This window comes from Pyxicephalus adspersus, chromosome 3 (genome assembly GCF_032062135.1).
Source record: "Pyxicephalus adspersus chromosome 3, UCB_Pads_2.0, whole genome shotgun sequence".
NCBI lineage: Eukaryota > Metazoa > Chordata > Amphibia > Anura > Pyxicephalidae > Pyxicephalus > Pyxicephalus adspersus.
In genome coordinates this window covers 154,911,099-154,929,283 of record NC_092860.1, presented here as the reverse complement: position 1 = coordinate 154,929,283, position 18,185 = coordinate 154,911,099, and the positions used below count along the sequence as shown (strand labels likewise).

The window sequence follows — 18,185 nt, the reverse complement described above, 5'->3', positions numbered from 1 at the left end:
TGTAACACAACTTATTGGCTCCCCATGCTGCTTCCTCCCCTTCTTTAGGCTCTGTTGTACAGCTGGAGATATTTATACAAATGATATAAAAAGCATGATCCCGCCACCACCATGCTTCACTGAGATGTGATATTCTTCTGGTGATTCAAAGTCTTGCAATTTTTGCACCAAACATAGGAATTGTGGCCAAAAACTTAAACTTTGGTCTCATCAGACCTTAACACATTTTACACCATGCTTTTGGGAGACTTGATGTATTTGTTTGCTGGATGTTTTTCTTTGTAAGAAAAGGCTTTCATCTTGCAGCCCTTCCCCATTGTCCAGGCGTCACTAAAAGAACACGATTTCCATGGTGAAGCGTGGTGGTGGCAGTAAATGGTTTGCGGTTGCTTTTCTTCAGGTGGAACAGGGGTTGTACTCAAGATGGAGGGAATTAGGAGCAGTTCCAAATAACAGTCAGTTTTGGCCCAATACCTTTCAACAAGACAATGACCCCAATCCAAATTAACAAAAAATGGCTCCACCAGAACAAAATTTAAGTTTTGGAATGGCCCAGACCTAAATCCAATAGAAAATCTGTGGGGTGACCTGGAGAGGGCAGTGCACAGGAGATGCCCTCACAATGTGACCGATTTGGGGGCAAGTATTGCCAAGTCAAGATGTGCCATGCTGATAGACTCCAACATAAGTATTAGATTACGGGTGTGCACACTTATGTAACCGGCTTATCGTACGTTTTTAATTTTTGCCCCCTAACAGATTTGTTGTTTTTCAAGTGAATTTTACAGGTTATAGGTCACATCAAAGGTAGGAAAAGTTTGGAAATGATTTATTGTGGTCTCATTTTTTTACATCACAAAAACCTGGCCTGATAAGAGGGGTGTGTATCCGCTGTATATATATTTATGTATGTGTGTTTTTATGTTGGTTTTAGATATATATATAGAGTACGAAGGGGGCTGCTCACAGCTCCTGACGTCCGGGGAGTGTTCAGCCGTCAGTAAAACAAGAAAAACAGGAAATGTTGAAATGCCTAGCTGGCATTCATGAAGGAGACTTTACTTTCCAGATAATTCCATGGATCGAGATTTTCCCACAATTTGTCGTATATGTTTGGCTCTACTGCTCACTTTCCTGAGTTGGATTTTATTGCAAACATTGGATACAAACAGCCCTGACTGCTTGGACATTTCCGGTTTTCTTTTGCACCTCTTTTGTCTGCAGTAAAAGGATTATGTTTTTTTTGGCGGAGGAATCTTTCTGCTGACCTACTTTTTATTTTCAGCAATGGACAAATTATCAGTAAGTTGCATTTATTTTGGGTTATATATTAGTCGCTGTACATGAATTGCTCAATATTTTTTGTTTCAATCAAGTTTTATTAAGTTTTTATTAATTAACAAATACAACATCATACATTATCTGGTTAATGTGAATGCGTAAACAATAAAACAAAACAAACGTGCTAAACAAAGGATATCGTAGAATAAAAAAAAGGATTTGTCCATGAGGAGTAATAGTTCATAAGTTACATATTATGTCCAGAAAAACAATATAGTATATCTGAGTCAAAATGAACAGGAAGGACGATATTTATAACAGAACATTCACATAAAAACGTCACTAAATCAAAGAGAAAAAAAGAGGAAACAAGGGGACAAACAAGTACAGAGCCCCAGGGGCAGGGGTGGGCAAAGTTGTTGGCTCAGGGGCCACAGTGAGTTTTAAAATTTGACAGATTGGCCGGGCCAATATCAGATGAATGGAAAGTGTTTGTATGAATTTATATAAACTATGTAATAGAAACTAAAAAAAAACAAACATACATTCAAATTACATTCCATGTCAATGGAAACAGTGTTGTTGGTCGCCCTTATTAGCCGGTGGACAATTTTGTACCAATATTTGAAGGGCCGGATTAAAAAGCCCAACGTATTCCCTAGGCAGGCCGCAGTTTGCCGATGCCTGCCTAGGGGAATATTGGGGAAGAAGTAGATGGGTGTGGGCAAGGTAGGGAAGGAGGGGGGGGTAAGGGAAATTAATCAAGGGAATTATTACCATCCTGATCCTAGGATAAGAAAATAGAATACACTAATTGTATAGGCTGCCGTTTCTGAGCTGGTTCTATACAATCCAAGTTCTGTGGATTGTGTTCTGATCCTCAGCCTTTATTACCTTTGGATCTGGTGACCCAGAACAAAGACGCAGATTGGGGGATCAGCTAATAGTCACACAACTACCTGCATGCATGTTTCCTGTGTATAACTGACACTACAGAAGTGATCGGCATTATATTCATGCAATTGGCATTGCTTACAATGAATTCAGCAATGGCAGCATCCACCAGTCTGCTTTGAGTAGCTAGAAGCAAGTCGATACATAGGGTTAATAGTAGGCCTGTTCACATTTTTTTCACTGGATGGCCTTACTCCTTTTTACACATATGGGTGAGAATTAACACAGTGATCACCTAGCGGATGAGCAGAAAGCACAGAATGATGAATCAAGGAATGGGGAGTTCCCGGTAATGGGAACATAAGCAGTGCAGGGTCATGGATAATGGGGTCTTCTTTTCAGGGGGTTTGCAGGTGTTGAGACTCAGAAACGTAGCTCAGGGATGGTGGGAACTCTTTTTTTGGGCTCAGCAGGGATTGTGTACAGGGCACAGCAGGGGCACAGACCCAAGAACTCCGGACACAGAAGGTGGGAACATAAAGCCCCATCAGGTGTACAATTCAGGCAACTCTAAGCAGATCCCACTGATAGATAAGACTTCCGAAGAGTTTAACTCTCCAACATTCACCATAAAGCCGTCTATTATTTCCAAGTGGTCTGACAATTTCTTTTTTATCTACACAATACACAATAACTAAAGCAATCACATAAGAATTCTCATTAGAAAGCGGATCAGTGTGTGCGGTAATTCAACCAGCGTGACCTCATCTTTATCTGCAGCGTAATCTTTGCATGCACACTCATTCATAAATTAGAGAATAACAGAAAAAGGAGAAAAAGTTTTGCCAACTACAGTAAAGGGTGGAGAAAGTACTTACCGATCAGAACAGTTAACAGGATTAGAAAACGTCTCCACATTTTGGGTATTAGGAACTTGAAGTAGCGCTCTAATCCCCAGGGAAAGTGTGTCGTGTCAGGTGTCTGTAATCACGACCTCTCCTCTGCAAGCCGACACATAAACTCATTGCTTTATATATAGCAATCAATGAGTCATTACTTCACGTCACTTCACTTCATGTAACTGTGCTGTTGAGGCTGCTTGAAGGCCCTTGGGGAATTTGTTTCTTTCTTCCAATGGGCTGGGGAGGATACAATTTCATCAGTAAAGCTGGGTGATCCAGCAAACCTGGAATGGATTTCCTAAAAGCCCTTTAATATTTGTTAGCAAATGTTTTCAGACTTATTTCAGGTTTTCAGGATCACCCAGCTTCATTGATGAAAGCGTATCCTCTCCAGCCTTGGAAAGCTTTAATAAATCAGGCCCATAGTCTTTAGCTTTTGTAGTTAATCCTCACCTGCCATTTATTATTTGTCTCAGGACAGATAGGGCTTTAATCTAAATGTAGAATTGAATTTTCAGATAAGTTTTAATTCAGAAGAAATAGAGCCAATTATAGAGTTCAGTTTCTTCTGCTCCACATTACAGAAGGGTTACAGAAGGGACAGAAGATTAATAATAATTAACAGGATTTATCTAGCATCAGCATATTACCCAGCCCAGTACAATAAATTAGAAGACAGTGACACAGGAGGAGGGGAGGACTCTGCCCAGAAGAGCTTACAATCTAAGAGGTGGGGGAAGTATCACATATTAGGAGGGGCTACATATGCCCATTAGATAAAAGCTGCTTCTAAAAAATGTGTCCAATGGAAGACAAAGGATAATGAACAATCAATTTTGCTTACAACAAACAACCCTCATGCTGGATCTATTTATGCGATGATGATGCGTTCAATTGTTGCTTTCTATTGAGGATGTATGTAAGATACTTTGTACACCAAATGCAATATTATATAAAATATATTCTAGGCACAGGTTTACCGATCATGCTTGTGCTCCAAACAAAATATAATATAACCATCCCCAGAATGGAGAACTTTATTTTAGAAGGGCATTAAAAACCCGCGGGCACCTAAAGTCACCCAGGACAGATAACATGCTGCAATGCCCGGGCTTTTCCAGGCATTTTGAAATTTGCAAGTGGATGTGACAGCATAGCTGAGTGGTGAGGTTTGTTTTTAACTCCTTAAAGATAGATATAGGTGGATTAGGTTAAAAACTGATTATTCAAATCAATTTAAATTTTATGACATATACATATTAGATATGAAAAACTATTATCACACAAAAGAAAGAGGGGAAGGTATAAAAACAAGGGGGACATAGTTTATGAAGCACATATTACAGCAGCCTGGTAAAACCCCTTTGTGTATATATGGCATGATATTGACCTAAGCCGTAATATTTAATGACCGATAGGTCATACAGGACGTTGTGTCAGGATCTAAATGTTCTGTACACTAAGTGTTTTTTATGTAAGTAGTTGAATACGCTGAAAGTTGGTGCTGAAATGTAATCAGAAATCCAAGAACAACTTCAGCCATAATAAAAGGCAAATAAGTTTCTGCATAAAGAAGGGCAAGAATTGGCAATAAAACATTGTGCTGTAGTGTTGTGCATGTGTGGAAGTAAAGTAGTTTTAGTACTGTAAACGTACAGGGAGGCCTGGAGCATGCGAGCATGAAGGGAGGATAGTGGAAGGCCGGCATGACGGTGCAGACAGGCAGGGAGACAGCAGAGGGTTAGTCATTAGGAAATGGCACCTGCAGAGCGCGCAGAGCCCGGGGACAGGGGGATGGGGGGGGGAGAGGCGCAGGGAAGGGATGAAAGGAGGGGTCAATTGGTAATAAAAAGGTCAGGAATGAGACAATAGAGGCTTTTTACCAGGGACAGCAAGAAAGGAAAGTTTTTCCCGCCCTCCCTCCCCAATTTTGTTTTGGTTTTGGCAATTTAAGTGTGGGGCGGTTGAGGTCCTCGGGGGAGTGGGTTGTTTTGGTGATATTTATGTCGGGGGACCCATCTAAGGTATGGAGTCCCCGGTGTGGTAAATTGTTGGTGGGGGGTCTGCACCAGGAGGGGTATGGCGTTCCTGAGCTGGATGTATGGGCGCGGGAACAATTTCATTGATACGGTGCAGAGCCCAAGGTTTTTATAGAAGTGGTGGACCTTCAGAGGACCTGCAATCAAAAAATTGTATTCGGAGTTCTACTGAAAGTATTATTGTGTTATATTGGTTATATTTGGTTATTGTTATTATATTTGTTCAGTTAAAGTAATTTACATTTTGTAATGGTTATATATATATTTATATATAGTTCTAGTTATTATTTATATATTGTTATTTTTCGATAATATGTTATTTGATATGTTATGTTGAAATATTGTTTAATAAAAGGTCTGCGGGCCATATAAGCAACGTTGGTGTGTTAATGTGTATGGGTGGGGAAGATAAAGTTTGGGAGGGGGAAGGGAAAAGGGGGGTATTTAAAGTTTGAAGGGTTTAGTTTGGGAGCAAGTTGACCTAGCTATGTCCTGTCACAGTCATGTAATATCCCCTGGGTAAGGAACTACGAAGGGGATTCAAAGTTCCAAGAAAAGCCCTTAATTCTCTATATTATTTTATGGGGTGAAATATGAGGATAAGAGGCTCTGCCCCTTAAATATGGGCCAGGCTTTGGTATGGACAGGAGGGGCACACACACTGCTCCATGCACCCCCTTATCGAGTTCCTTTTTTAAGATCACTTAGGCTTCATGCCTTTTTTCTTTATTTAATAAATGAGTAAACCTATACACCTTCAGAACTTCCCCAAGCAGGATACTTACCAGATTTGTGCATTCTTTAGTGTTGCCCTCTAAACTGCATAAAAACCCTCTTTCCTGGGAACAAATCTGTTACCCTACAGTAGTTTGCCCATTCACCCCAAAAATGCCTCTCCGTTGCCCCCAGTTTATTGATTCCCAGTCCTGGTTCTCTTCATGAAATCTGTTGGTCAGACCAGATAGCTATCCTTCTGTTTTATTCACCTATGGATCTGTCCGGACATGTTCCTGCACTGAGACACAAGGAAGCCGGTGCCCAATTCAGTAACAAAATGTAACACAAAAGTGTATACTATAATTTATTGCAGGTTTCCACATTCAGTGTTGTAGTGATTTTTAGTCATTGGAAAATTTGTATAGATCCTTTAAATACAGGAGGATTGTGTATTGTGAGTCTCCTTTGTTTATTTGATTCAAATATATGCAGCATGCAACAACTTGTGGACTTTGCCTCAGTACAGAAAGGTGAAAGGTAGGATGAAAAATAGTTTTCACACACAGAATAAACATTAACAGGCAATCTTGCATCATTCATCTTCAGCTTGCCTTGTCACTATGCAGCACATTCATTGTGAAGGAATCCTATGCAATGTGATAAACAAGGACACCATGACGGTATTACGCCCACACCTAAATCAGCTTGTAAAAGTTACAACTTCTTTTGTAGACATGTGAATTGCACAAAGATAAAATATTTAGTTTAATATTATGGAGCCCTTCTTAATATTTGAACCTGGACCTGAAAAAAGGGGGCAGTCAGAGTATGCTGCCCCTTCCTGTCTATACCCAACCCCTGCCTTCCCACCACATTGGAAAGGTCCCATAATTGAGGGACATGGCTTCTTCCTTAAATCCTCCTCACTGCTTTTTTGATTTTCAAAAGTGCAATATAAATATTGGGGTAAGAGGAAGACACCCCCTCCCCCCCCAAAAAAAGTGGAAAACCCCTCTATCTATGTTTTATTGCAAGATGAACATGTGATCCACAACCTTGGTGCACCAAGTAAAGGAAAATGGGAAATAATAAATCTAGACCTCTTATGATAATACTGGGCCTAGTCAGATTCAAGATTTTTGGTTTATTACCTTCATTGCGGTTCATTTTCTCCATTCTCTGCAGCCAGTGTGAATTTGATATTGACTTGTGAAGTTGAAGCTCATCTCAGGGTATCCTGGCTGTTCTGGTGAAGGAATCCTGATTGCTGCAGAGCGATGGTTGTTTGAAAAGGTGAAAGACATGCTTTCGTTATTCTTGCATCTTCAGCTGTATGAAAGCTTACTGGTCTGGGCTCATATGAGAAGGATCCATAGCTGTTATAACAACACAACATTGAGACTAGCCATAAACAATGTCATATTTACCACTTCTGGAATCCAGAAATTGGCCACATCAGCCTTTTATTTATAATGAGTTAATTATAGGCAACCAGTATTGACAAGAGAATGTCATACTCGGAGAGACCGGACCACTAGAGGGCGCTATGGCATGCACGGAAGTGGTGTGAGCCCTGAGAAGGGCCAAGGCGCAGAGTCTAAGCCAGGGGTCTGCAACCTTTGGAGTCGGAAGAGCCAAAAATTACAATTTACAAAATTTCGAAGTTTTTAAAGAGCCGCAAAATTTTTTCTTGCCAACAATAAATAGTACTCGCATAAATAAAGTTTTTTGATCAAAAAACTAATCTATTTATTCATAAGAAAAAATATCTATTTATTCATATATAAGTAGTGTTTTTCACAACAAATTAGATATATATGGCATTATTAGATAATTACTTATTATGTAGGTAAAAAATTAAACCATTTAAACATTTACTTACAGCACGAACTTGTACTTTATTAAGGTTTATTAAATAACAATTTATAGGTACTTACACTTATAATTATTATTTTAACGCTAATTTTTAAATAATAAAAGCTATAAAATAGATAAATAATAAAATAGGTAATTTAATAAATATATATTTTAAAAAAAATACGTTCGCGGTAATATCCAACAGTACTACTTTGTTTCTTTTTTGACAATTCTAATTGACTTCAAAAAAGTAGTTAGGTATCTTATTTGAAAAAAAATATGTATACCGGTAATATGTATGTTAAAAATATAATACTTATTATGTTACCTACCTTTACTTTGTTTTTTTATTGAAACAACAAACTATATGTCACAGCCAAAGCACTGGAGAAGACGCCAAATTGTCATAGAAACAAGGATCAGGGACCGATTCTATCTGTCAGCCATCTATCTATCGCTCATCCTATCTGAAACTATCTATCTGTCAGCCTCGCTTTTCACTGCACCCCTCCCCCTGTCATCCCACTGCACCCCTCCCCCGTGCACTAGTCGTCACTGTCATCAGTCCGTCGGAAGCTCGCTTTTCACTGCACCCCTCCCCCTTTCATCAGTCCGTCGGAAGCTCGGAATGACTCGTGAGCTTCCGACAGACTGAGGACAGTGACTCGTGTCACGGGGGAGGGGTGCAGTGAAAAGCGAGGCTGACAGATAGATAGTTTCATATAGGATGAGAGAAAGAGCCGCAGCTTCCCATCCAAACAGCCGCATGCGGCTCGGGAGCCGCAGGTTGCCGACCCCTGGTCTAAGCAGTAACCAGGTCATCTCTAGAGCCTCTGATGGTGAGAATGTTGTGCCGCTGGTTACTGCCAGGTTGCGGTACACCAAGGTGGGCAAAGCACGGTACCAAATCACAGCAGAAGGGTAGTCAAGGGAAGCCTGGGTCGAGACAGGCAGCAAGCAGGAGAGGTCAGGTCACACGCCGGGGGTTAATAGCCAGGGATCCAGTAAACAGACAGCAGTGACGCAGGGGAGAACGAAGGGTTAAGTCAGTAGCTAGACACAGGAAACACTGGTTTAAGCATCAGGTGTACAGGAATAGTTCACAGAACTGGGGAGCTCGGCACTAATAGACTTGTTGCATGAACACCATAGACTTGTTCCATGAAATGGAGTCTGATAGACAGCTGAATAGCCAGGGCTGGTTAGAAGGCTATTTTCTGATTGGCAAGCGGCATGATGTTGTGACCCAAAAGGGTTCAAGTCCCTCTGCATGGCACTGAGTGCGGGTACATCGGCATAGTAGGGTATAAGAGACGGAATGCAGGGATGTTTGCCGTGGACAATAAAAAATGGAGACTCCTCAGTGCTGGTGCAAACATGATTATTGTAAGCAAACTATGCCCAAGGTAGCAGAGTCACCTAGTTATCATGGTGAGCCAATACCAGGGCTCGAAGATATTGGCCCAAGGACTGATTGACTCCGTCTGCCCATTAGTCTGAGGATGAAAGGCTGAAGAGTATTCCACAGAGATATCAAGGGATCTGCAGAAATCTTTTTTTAGAAGCAGGAAGTAAATTTCACCCTGCAGTCTGACACAATATTAGTGGGAAAATTTCCCTAATGAAAGTTGGCACCAATGCTGCAGCAGATGGTAGAGCTGGGAGAAACGGTCCACGACTACCCAAATAACCGTACAGCCATCTGAAGGAGGGAGATCCGTGATAAAATCCATGGATATATGACACCAGGGTTCAGTGGGAATAGGTGGTGGAAGAAGTGGGCCTGCAGGGGCGCAGGTGGCAGACTTTTTTTGAGCACAGACAGCACAGACCTTGACATAGTCTGTCACATCCCTGTGAAGATTGGGCCAGCAGTACTGTGGGGAGAGAAAGGTAAAGGTTCTGTGCATGCCTGGGTGGCCAGAAAGCTTGGAGTCATGTGCCCAATGTAGGACTTTAGTATGGAGTTGGCGAGGCACCAGGGCTTTTCCAGGGGGGATAGCAGATTCCTGGATAGATCTCAAGGCCAGAATGCTGGCTGGAGGAATGATAAACTCTGGTTCCACAGCAGTCTCTGAATCCTGTGGATCAAAGGAGCGAGATAGAGCATCTGCTTGGGAGTCAGCAGAACTGGTTTTAAGGGGAATCATAAACTTAAAGCGAGAAAAGAATAAAGACCAAAGAACACGGCGCGCAGACTGCAGATGGAGGTTTTATGATCAGTAAAAATTGTGATCTTGAGACTTCAGGTTCCGGCGCCCAATGCAGTAAACAGTGGTGAGCAGCAGTTCCGGCCTTATCACCGCAAAGTACCAGCCAGACTTCACCCTGCACCTCCGAAGACTGACTCACCGGACAGAGGAGCCGACAGAGCGCGAATGGTTAGATTTGATCCCCAACAGTCAAAACAGGCAGAAGCAGTCAGCCAAAATGGCATGGTAGCCAGCAAAGGCCCAGGTAGGAGCGGGACCCCACATCACCAATACACTGCACTTGATAGCCAGAAGATAGCCTTGGAGGTCTCCCAGTACCTGCAGCCAGGTCTATTGGAGAATATTAAAGAGGCTTTGGCTGTACATGTGCAACCTATTACAGATAAATTCGGCAAAGATGGGGAACAAATACATGATCTCCAGCAGTAGGTTAGTGATTTGGAAGATGAGTTTTTTCCACTAGCACTCAGCAACAGCGCATGAATGAGCAGAACCGATTTATGTATGACAAGCTGGTGGATATAGAGAACAGATCTAGGCGCAATATTCTCAGAATAATTGGAGTACCTGAGACATATAATGCTGTAGATCTTCACAACTTCTGCTCCATTGTGCTAGCCAAGGCCCTAGGGCTCAAAACCCCTGTGAAAGTGGAAAGGGTCCATTGGCTGGGACCAGTCCAACACAATAAACCTTCCCCACGGGTGGTCATTGTACCTTACCTTTCATGATAAAATGAAGTTTTTGAGATCCTTCAGGGGGCAAGACCACTTCACCATAGAAGGCAATAGAATCCTGATCATGTACATGTGTACATGATCAATGTGCATAGTATGTTTATACTATTTACAAATGTACATTGATCATTTACATTTTTCCTGCAGTGAGCATGGAATGAAGGCAGCAGTGAGTCTCTTCTCTGCGGGGGGGCCAGATGGAGAACCTCAGCGGGCCGTAGTTTGAGGACCCCTGCTCTAGAGAGACCTCATTGTCTCCCAGTCATGTATCAGATTGATCTCCCCCTAGATCTCTGCCACGGTTATGATATTATTTTTTTTTTATTATTGTTATCACTCAGATGACCTGCATATAATGCTGATCCTGCATAGTTCCTATAGGGGTTTAGGAACATTTATTGGTACAAGCCATTTGAAGCTATTTTCTGAATGCCCACGAGATAAGGCCAGCGCTCTGCATTGGCTCACACCACTCAACAACAGCTTGACAAGCATGATGGTGTTTTCTATGATCTTTTTTGTTACACTATTGTTATTTTTCTTATCTTTCCCATTGCTTTCCCTCCTTCACATGGTTACTCAGCTGGGATGACCATGTAGAACTCCTTTTGGTAATCTTCCTTACACGTCCAATCCCCTGCTACACTTTTTTGTTCACCCACCTCCATAACTTCGTATAGCAACATGGAATGTTAGAGGCCTGAGAACTCCAGCAAAACGTACGAAAGTTCTCTGTCACCTGAAAAAGTTGCAAGAAGATGTAGCCATACTGCAAGAGACACACTTGTCTTCCATGTTTTTTCACTTTCTGCGTAAGAGTTGGGTGGGCGAAGTGTGGAGAGCATCATTGCAAGGTAGAGGCAAGGCCGATGAGCTGGGGTGACCATATTACTTAATAGAAGATTGCAATACACGGAAATATCAAAGTCATGTGACTCCTCTCATGGACCATGGGCTTCCTTAATCCAGACTTTAATGCAGTACCTAACACTGTAGAGGATAGGCGACCACCTCCTCTGGGACAAGGGGTCACCCAATTCAATGATACATTTTTCCACTCATTTATTTTAGCGGCAGGATTAGTAGATGCCTGGAGGCCCCTACATCCTATAGAGCGGGAATTTACCAATGTGTTAGTAGTACACACCACAATGTCAACACTGTACTTTGTCTCAGAAGATATGATTCATAAAGTGGATACAGCTGGTATTCACCCAATAGTGATCGCAGACCACACTCCAGTCACTGTAGACCTTACAGACAGCTTCTTACATAAACAGACTTTGTATGAAGATTTCCAGCAAAGATGAAACATTCCAGCAGCATTTGAGGAACTGGTGGTTAGATTATGACTAACATAATGGTCAACACAGATTCAGCCCTTAATTATATTGGTACACAGCCAAAGCAGTTCTCAGGGGTAACATTACGGCCTATTTGGCCTCCACCCAGAAGAATAAACTATATAAAAATATACTGAGGCCTGTACTCAGGCCAGGCAGGCCTATCTGCAATTTAAGGCATCTTTTTTGCCAGCAGATAAAGAAACATGGCTTCAGGCCAAACGAGCATGTGATCTCTGGATTAGCCAGTATCCACCATTTTTTTTGCTACAGTAACAAATCTGGCAGAGCACTGGCTAATCTGGCAAAGGGATTTAGAATGCCCCTTCGAGTAGTAGCCGTAGAGATTCACGAGTGTTGCATGACTCTCCACGTGACATCGCCTTTGTATTTGCTATGTTTTGTAAAAACTTGTACACCTCCCAAAGTTGTGGTATATCGATTGGCAAGGGCTTTTTGAACAAGCTGACTGTTCCTACACTTACATCTGAGGAATTAGCTCATCTGAACTCGACAATAACCAAGAAGGGGGTCACTTCTGTAATCAAGCGGTCTGCCAATTGCAAAGCGCCGGGTCCAGATGGCTTGCCATCAGAGTTTTTTAAAATATTAGTAGACAAAGTAACACCATCTCTTACGGCGCTTTACAATACCTTGTTTTGCTCCTCCACCTATCTGGAGTCAGGCAATCTTGCTTTTTTAAAGGTACTGCTCAAAGCACCCTCTTGATCCGGGTTCATACCGCCCAATATCTCTCCTGAATCAGGATGTAAAGTTATCTAAAATTCTGGCAGACCAGCGGACAAGATTTATGCCGCGTTTAGTGAGCCCGCACAAATGGAATTTATAATAGGGCAGGCTCCCACTTACAACATAAGGAAGCTACTTTTGGTCCTAGAACAAGCCAGGTTGAAGGATTGCTCCTCTGGGTCGGCGGCGTTATTATCAAGGCCTTCGACAGTGTGTAATGGCCTTAGCTGCAGCTAGTTCTCCAGAAATTTGGATTTCAAGGCAACATGGCCTCCTTTCTGGCGGCCATGTATTTCAGGCCAAAGGCCCGTGTCCAGGTAGCTGCAGTAATGTCTTCTTCTTTTCCTTTGGGCAGAGGCACTCAACAGGGTTGTCCTCTTTCTCCACTATTATTCAATTTAGCCATAGAACAATTGGCCAGATCGTTCTGTGACTGTAATGTTTTTGAAGGTATTGGCGTCCAACACAAGCAAATTAAATTAGCTATGTTTGCAGATGATGTGATGTTGTTTATGCAGAACCCCACCAGAGATTTACCAAATGTTGTCGCACATATTAAGGATTTTGGTATGTTCTCTGGTCTATGTATTAATTATGACAAGGGTGAATTATTTGGTCTTAGTTCTAATCTCCCCCCACAAGCAGCAGTGGGTATCACAGCTCTTGACATTAAATTAGTTAAACATCATTTGACTTATTTGGGCATCAAAATCTCCCGCAGTGTTCCTGACATGTATGTCCTTAACTACTCCCCGTTAATATCCAAAACCATAGAGGAATTGACCCAAAAATGTACCCTCATCATTAATGGGACACTGTCACGATAAGCTTTGCAAAATATACCCATTACAGACCTTCCCCTTTCTTCTAAAACATTTGGATGGGCAAAAAAATCCACTCAGTCTCGTGGCAGGGGAAGACACCATGAATAGCTAGGGTCAAATGATCTTGCTCCAAGGAAAACCTAGGAATTTATTTTCCTGATGTCCGTATATATAACCTCTCGTGTCTTATTAGACAAGTTAAAGATTCGTGACATGGGACATCTCACTATATCTTGAGTCCTTATTGGTTCTTCTTTGGTCTTTGATAGGGTTATTGAATACTTCCTACTCTGATATACCCTGCAATATCTGAGATAACCTATTAATTAGGGACACTTTATTGGCCTGGAACCTAAGAAATTGCATTGCTGTAGCATTGGAACCACTTTGGCGGCACCCATCTACTCCACCTCAGGATTCCCCCAGGGTCGTGCACACCAAGCTTACAAATTCTGGGCGCAGAGGGGGATTAAATCACTAGCCCAATTGATAGACGAGGATAACCACATGATGCCCTTTATTATCTTCTAAATTAAGTACGCTATACCAAGACAGCATTTTTTATACCATTTACAAGTGAAATCTCCTTTTTTTGATAGTCAGGGTGGGCGTTTAGGTGTGAGACTCACACCACCAGTGTCTAGGATATTGGGAGATCCCTCTGTAAAGCAATTTCTCATGTTTCATCCAATGCTAATGGGGCAAGTAACAAGGAAACTACGCATTCCTTTGTCAAACCATGGGCAATTTATTTAGGATGTAACTTTCCTGATACCCTGGATATGTTGGAGGCAAGTTACAGTAATGTACACAAATATATAGTGAGTAATCAATGGAGAGAACTACAGTTCAAAATTATACAAAGGGCCTACTACGCTTTCAATATAAAAGTCAGGCCGCAAATGGCCTCCGGCTTTTTAACTGCCTGTCCCAAATGTCAATTGCCCTTGTATTCTTTAGAGCATGCCTTATGGGATTGTCCTGATGTTATGGTTTTTTGGGATCTAGTTTTTGGATACGTAGAAAGAATTTTAGGACAAATTAGATACCGGTCTCCACATCTTGCTCTGTTTCATATGGAAGTTCCTCCTGTGTCCCACAAGTTGGCTGTTATTATATAGGCAATTACTAAATTTGAGCATCCATGCCTCTTAGCTGCAAATAAGAGCATTCTTACGTAATGGTTAGACCCGAAAGCCCCCTTGCTGCACAATTTACTCAGTATCCTCAGTCACTGATGGTGATAGATAAAACTGAGGCTCTCCTGCACATGAACACCCATCCCCAAAGATTCCTTAGGACTTGGATGTCGTATTTGCAACACTCTCTTTTGCCAACACAATTACAGGAGCAGATTGATCTTTTCGAACACACAACCTAGTATGATCATAGAATGCTGTCCTCACATTGATCATAAACAGATGGCTGTAAAACTCTTTCAGTTATTTATTTTTTTATTTAGTTTACGTGATTGTAGCTGGAGATATTCTCAGGTGTCCAGTATTTAACATATAATCAGTTGCCTCATTCCAAACATACTTACCTGCTCATCCCCTGGGGTAGTGACATATACTAGTATAGGAATGTTATAAGGATGCTTACCCCCCTGGTTTTAGTTTTGTTTAATATGGTTTTTGTTGTTCTATTATATTTTAGGTGCGAATCTGTTTGACTATAGATAATGGAGGAGTATACCTGAGGAGGCATCAACTTCGATGGTGAAAGGTTTGGTTACATCTGGCCTAGCAAGTGCTGGACTGGAAAGAAAAGCCTGTTTGAGCCTGTTTATATAACGGCTTAAGCCCCCCTATACAGGAGTGATCCTGTATGCCTATAAAGATTGATGGATTTCCTGGTTTTAGTTGGAATCTCTGTGCTTTATCTGCTAAGTGTTTGATTTTCTCTGTTAACAATAAATCTTCTTAATTAGGATCTACTGTCTAATCTCTGATGGGCCGTTTGGAGACCCCCTAAAAGAACCTTACATTTTCCCCTTTCCAGACACCAATCCAGCAACCATCAGGTAAGTTTCTGAACTTTCTTTTACTTTTACTTTCGGAACTTTCTTTTAATTTTTCACCACTTTATTATTTCCCAACCCCTCCTGTAGTCATGTAGCCCCTTTGTACATTCCCTCCTCTTGGTCTTACTTTACCATGAATTACCCTTACACACAGATGTTGTGGAGGAGTCATTGTACATATGTTCCTCTACAATCACTGTGCCAAACTGCTAAAAGACTTTTTATAAAAATTGATAAGATATAGTTGTATGTTAACATATTCCATATTTTGTTTTTGTATTTCCATTTGTCTGTTGATGGCATCAATAAAACTGATGAAATTACTCTGTTTTTCTTGTTTCTAAAAACAAAACATGCATACAGCAAAATATTGATATGGGGACTATAATCAAAAAGATGAAGAGATAGCAACAGAAAAAAATAAAAACGAGAACTTATTTAGGGTTTAAATAATCTGACTAATAAGTTTACCGTCCATTTTAGACTTTTAGATGTATTTTTGGAGTCGGGTTGCACATATATATATACAGGGTGTCCTAAAAGTTACTACACACTTTCTTTTTCTGTTTCATTCCAGGTAACATTTGGAGGGACGTGAGGCCATCAGCATATGACAACATAGGCTTTGCAGTTTTTGTAGCATATCATTCCCTTAATCGTAGTTAGCCGTTTGACATTGAAGCAGCGTTGCAAAATTGCTGCTTGGCAAGAAGTTTTTCAGACTGTTAGGAGCATATTATAGAAGCTTTATGGCTGTCACACTGCTCCACCATGTAACACCAATGTTATTCCAATGCTCCAATGTCAATTGGTGAGCCATGGTTAAAGGACTGATACGCCAACAAAAACTGCAAAGCCTAAATTGTCGTATGCTGATGATATCTGGAATGAAGTAGAAAAAGGGAAGTATGTAGTGACTGCAGCATAAATAAAAAACTAACACTGTTTGCACAGGAGAGTCAAACTGCTGATCTTAAACATATGCAGAGGCCACGTTCTCCAGGTTGAGAATTACAAAACTTGTTATACTTATTCTGTATTTGTTCTCTAAGTATATAAATAATACGAGGAGAGATGACCTAGTTTTCTCTTATTAGGACACATGACATTTTACAGAGTGGGGAAGATGTGAGCAGGACAATAGGTTTGTGGTCTGAAACATGCGCTGAATACTGGGCTGTGTTCTGTGGGGCAGGAACAGGGTTGCAGTGGTATTTATTGAGATTGTGCCCCCAGCTTTAGAGGCTCTCCACATAACCAGTGTCTGGTGGCAAATTGTAAATTGCAAATTTAAGAACATCTTTTACCATTGGCTGTTCCTTCCATTAGAAGATTAGATCTTTCAAAGCCTAGGTCTAGGGGGCTCCTCATGTAATTGTAGGCACAGAGGTTATTTCCATTTTTCTTCATGGTCTACCTCGAGACAAAACCACATAAATATATTTTGGCTGAATTGATAGCTAAACCCACCAATGTGAAGAGTTTGGAAACCTCGGTTACATGCTTGTAACCTCCAATAAGGCCATTGATGGTCATTCTTTGATTTGGCTCACAACAATTCTTAAGGTTTCTGTAGATATGGGTCATTAATTGTACAATGTCATGGTGGATGAATGCACAATCCTGCATGGACTGAACAAATGAAGATCTGACCTCACACATGAGTGAACCTTGTGGGGCCATAACAGTAATAAGATCAGTGTGTTTCTAGAAGTGTCTGAGGTTTGTGTAAACCACAATATCTGCATCTGTCCTCTGATCTCAGCGTACAATACAGTTGCATGATGTTATTTAAAAGACCTTATTAAATAATTGTTAGTAAAACAAACTAACCACATAACATTATCTAGATGTAACGCTGGAAAGAAGCCAACCCCTCCCCTGAGTATTTGCTTTATCTACATTGCTCTCGTAGTCACACGAGGGTGGTTGTGCTTTGGTTGGGTTGTGTACGAGCTGTGCATCGATCCACAAATCAGCATCATATTGAATATTTTGAATGATTTTTACATTTGAAGATCTTGTTGAATATGAAATAAACATTTATGTGTACCAGTTATTCACATTTGGTTGGTATATAGTCACTGTAATGTTTTCAATTGTTGGATCATGTGATTGACAAAAGATTTACTTCTGCCGGTGCATCAACTGTGTTTATTAAAAAATGCCTAGTCTGTTTTATATTAGATGAGATATCCGCCAATTTCAAAATGTTTGGAAAAAAAATACATCTTAGAATGAGAATATATGAAAAAACAAAACAAAAGGACTTTAAAGGCACCAAAATCCATCAATGATGAAGGAATACCAGTATTATGTATCTGCTGTGACTATGCATATAATGTATATCTACGTTTATATGTTTGTAAACAATTAATAAGTATGCTGCTTATTTTGCTTTATTAAGATTGATATTATTCATTTTAAATCAAAGTAATTAAACTGTATGTGATTGGTGTGATTACCAATATAATGGATTTTATTAAGGGATGAGTATCATATGTGGACTCATCAATACATACATTTGTTTTCTTTTTATACAATTTTAGCTCTAAGCTGGTCCTCAAAAACTCCTCATTTTCTAAGTTTTTCTTGCAAAAATAAA

The 18,185-nt window shown here is 40.8% G+C and overlaps 1 protein-coding gene and 1 long non-coding RNA gene across 3 annotated transcripts in view; one reads left to right on the top strand and one right to left on the bottom strand.

Annotated features, from left to right (window-relative positions):
- Nucleotides 1-3,179, bottom strand: part of LOC140327335 (uncharacterized) — a 15,218-nt gene extending 12,039 nt beyond the window's left edge. Inside the window, exon 1 of the mRNA XM_072406700.1 lies at nt 3,054-3,179. Coding sequence (XP_072262801.1) covers nt 3,054-3,093 — 40 coding nt within the window. The 5' untranslated portion in view covers nt 3,094-3,179. The remainder of the gene's footprint in view (nt 1-3,053) is intronic.
- On the top strand, nt 617-18,185 carry LOC140327336 (uncharacterized). 2 transcript variants are annotated; one of them, XR_011920029.1, is made up of 2 exons: nt 617-1,302; nt 15,214-18,185. It is a non-coding gene; the product is annotated as an uncharacterized lncRNA (long non-coding RNA). The 2 variants fall into 2 exon arrangements; XR_011920030.1 differs by having other exon boundaries at nt 7,019-18,185.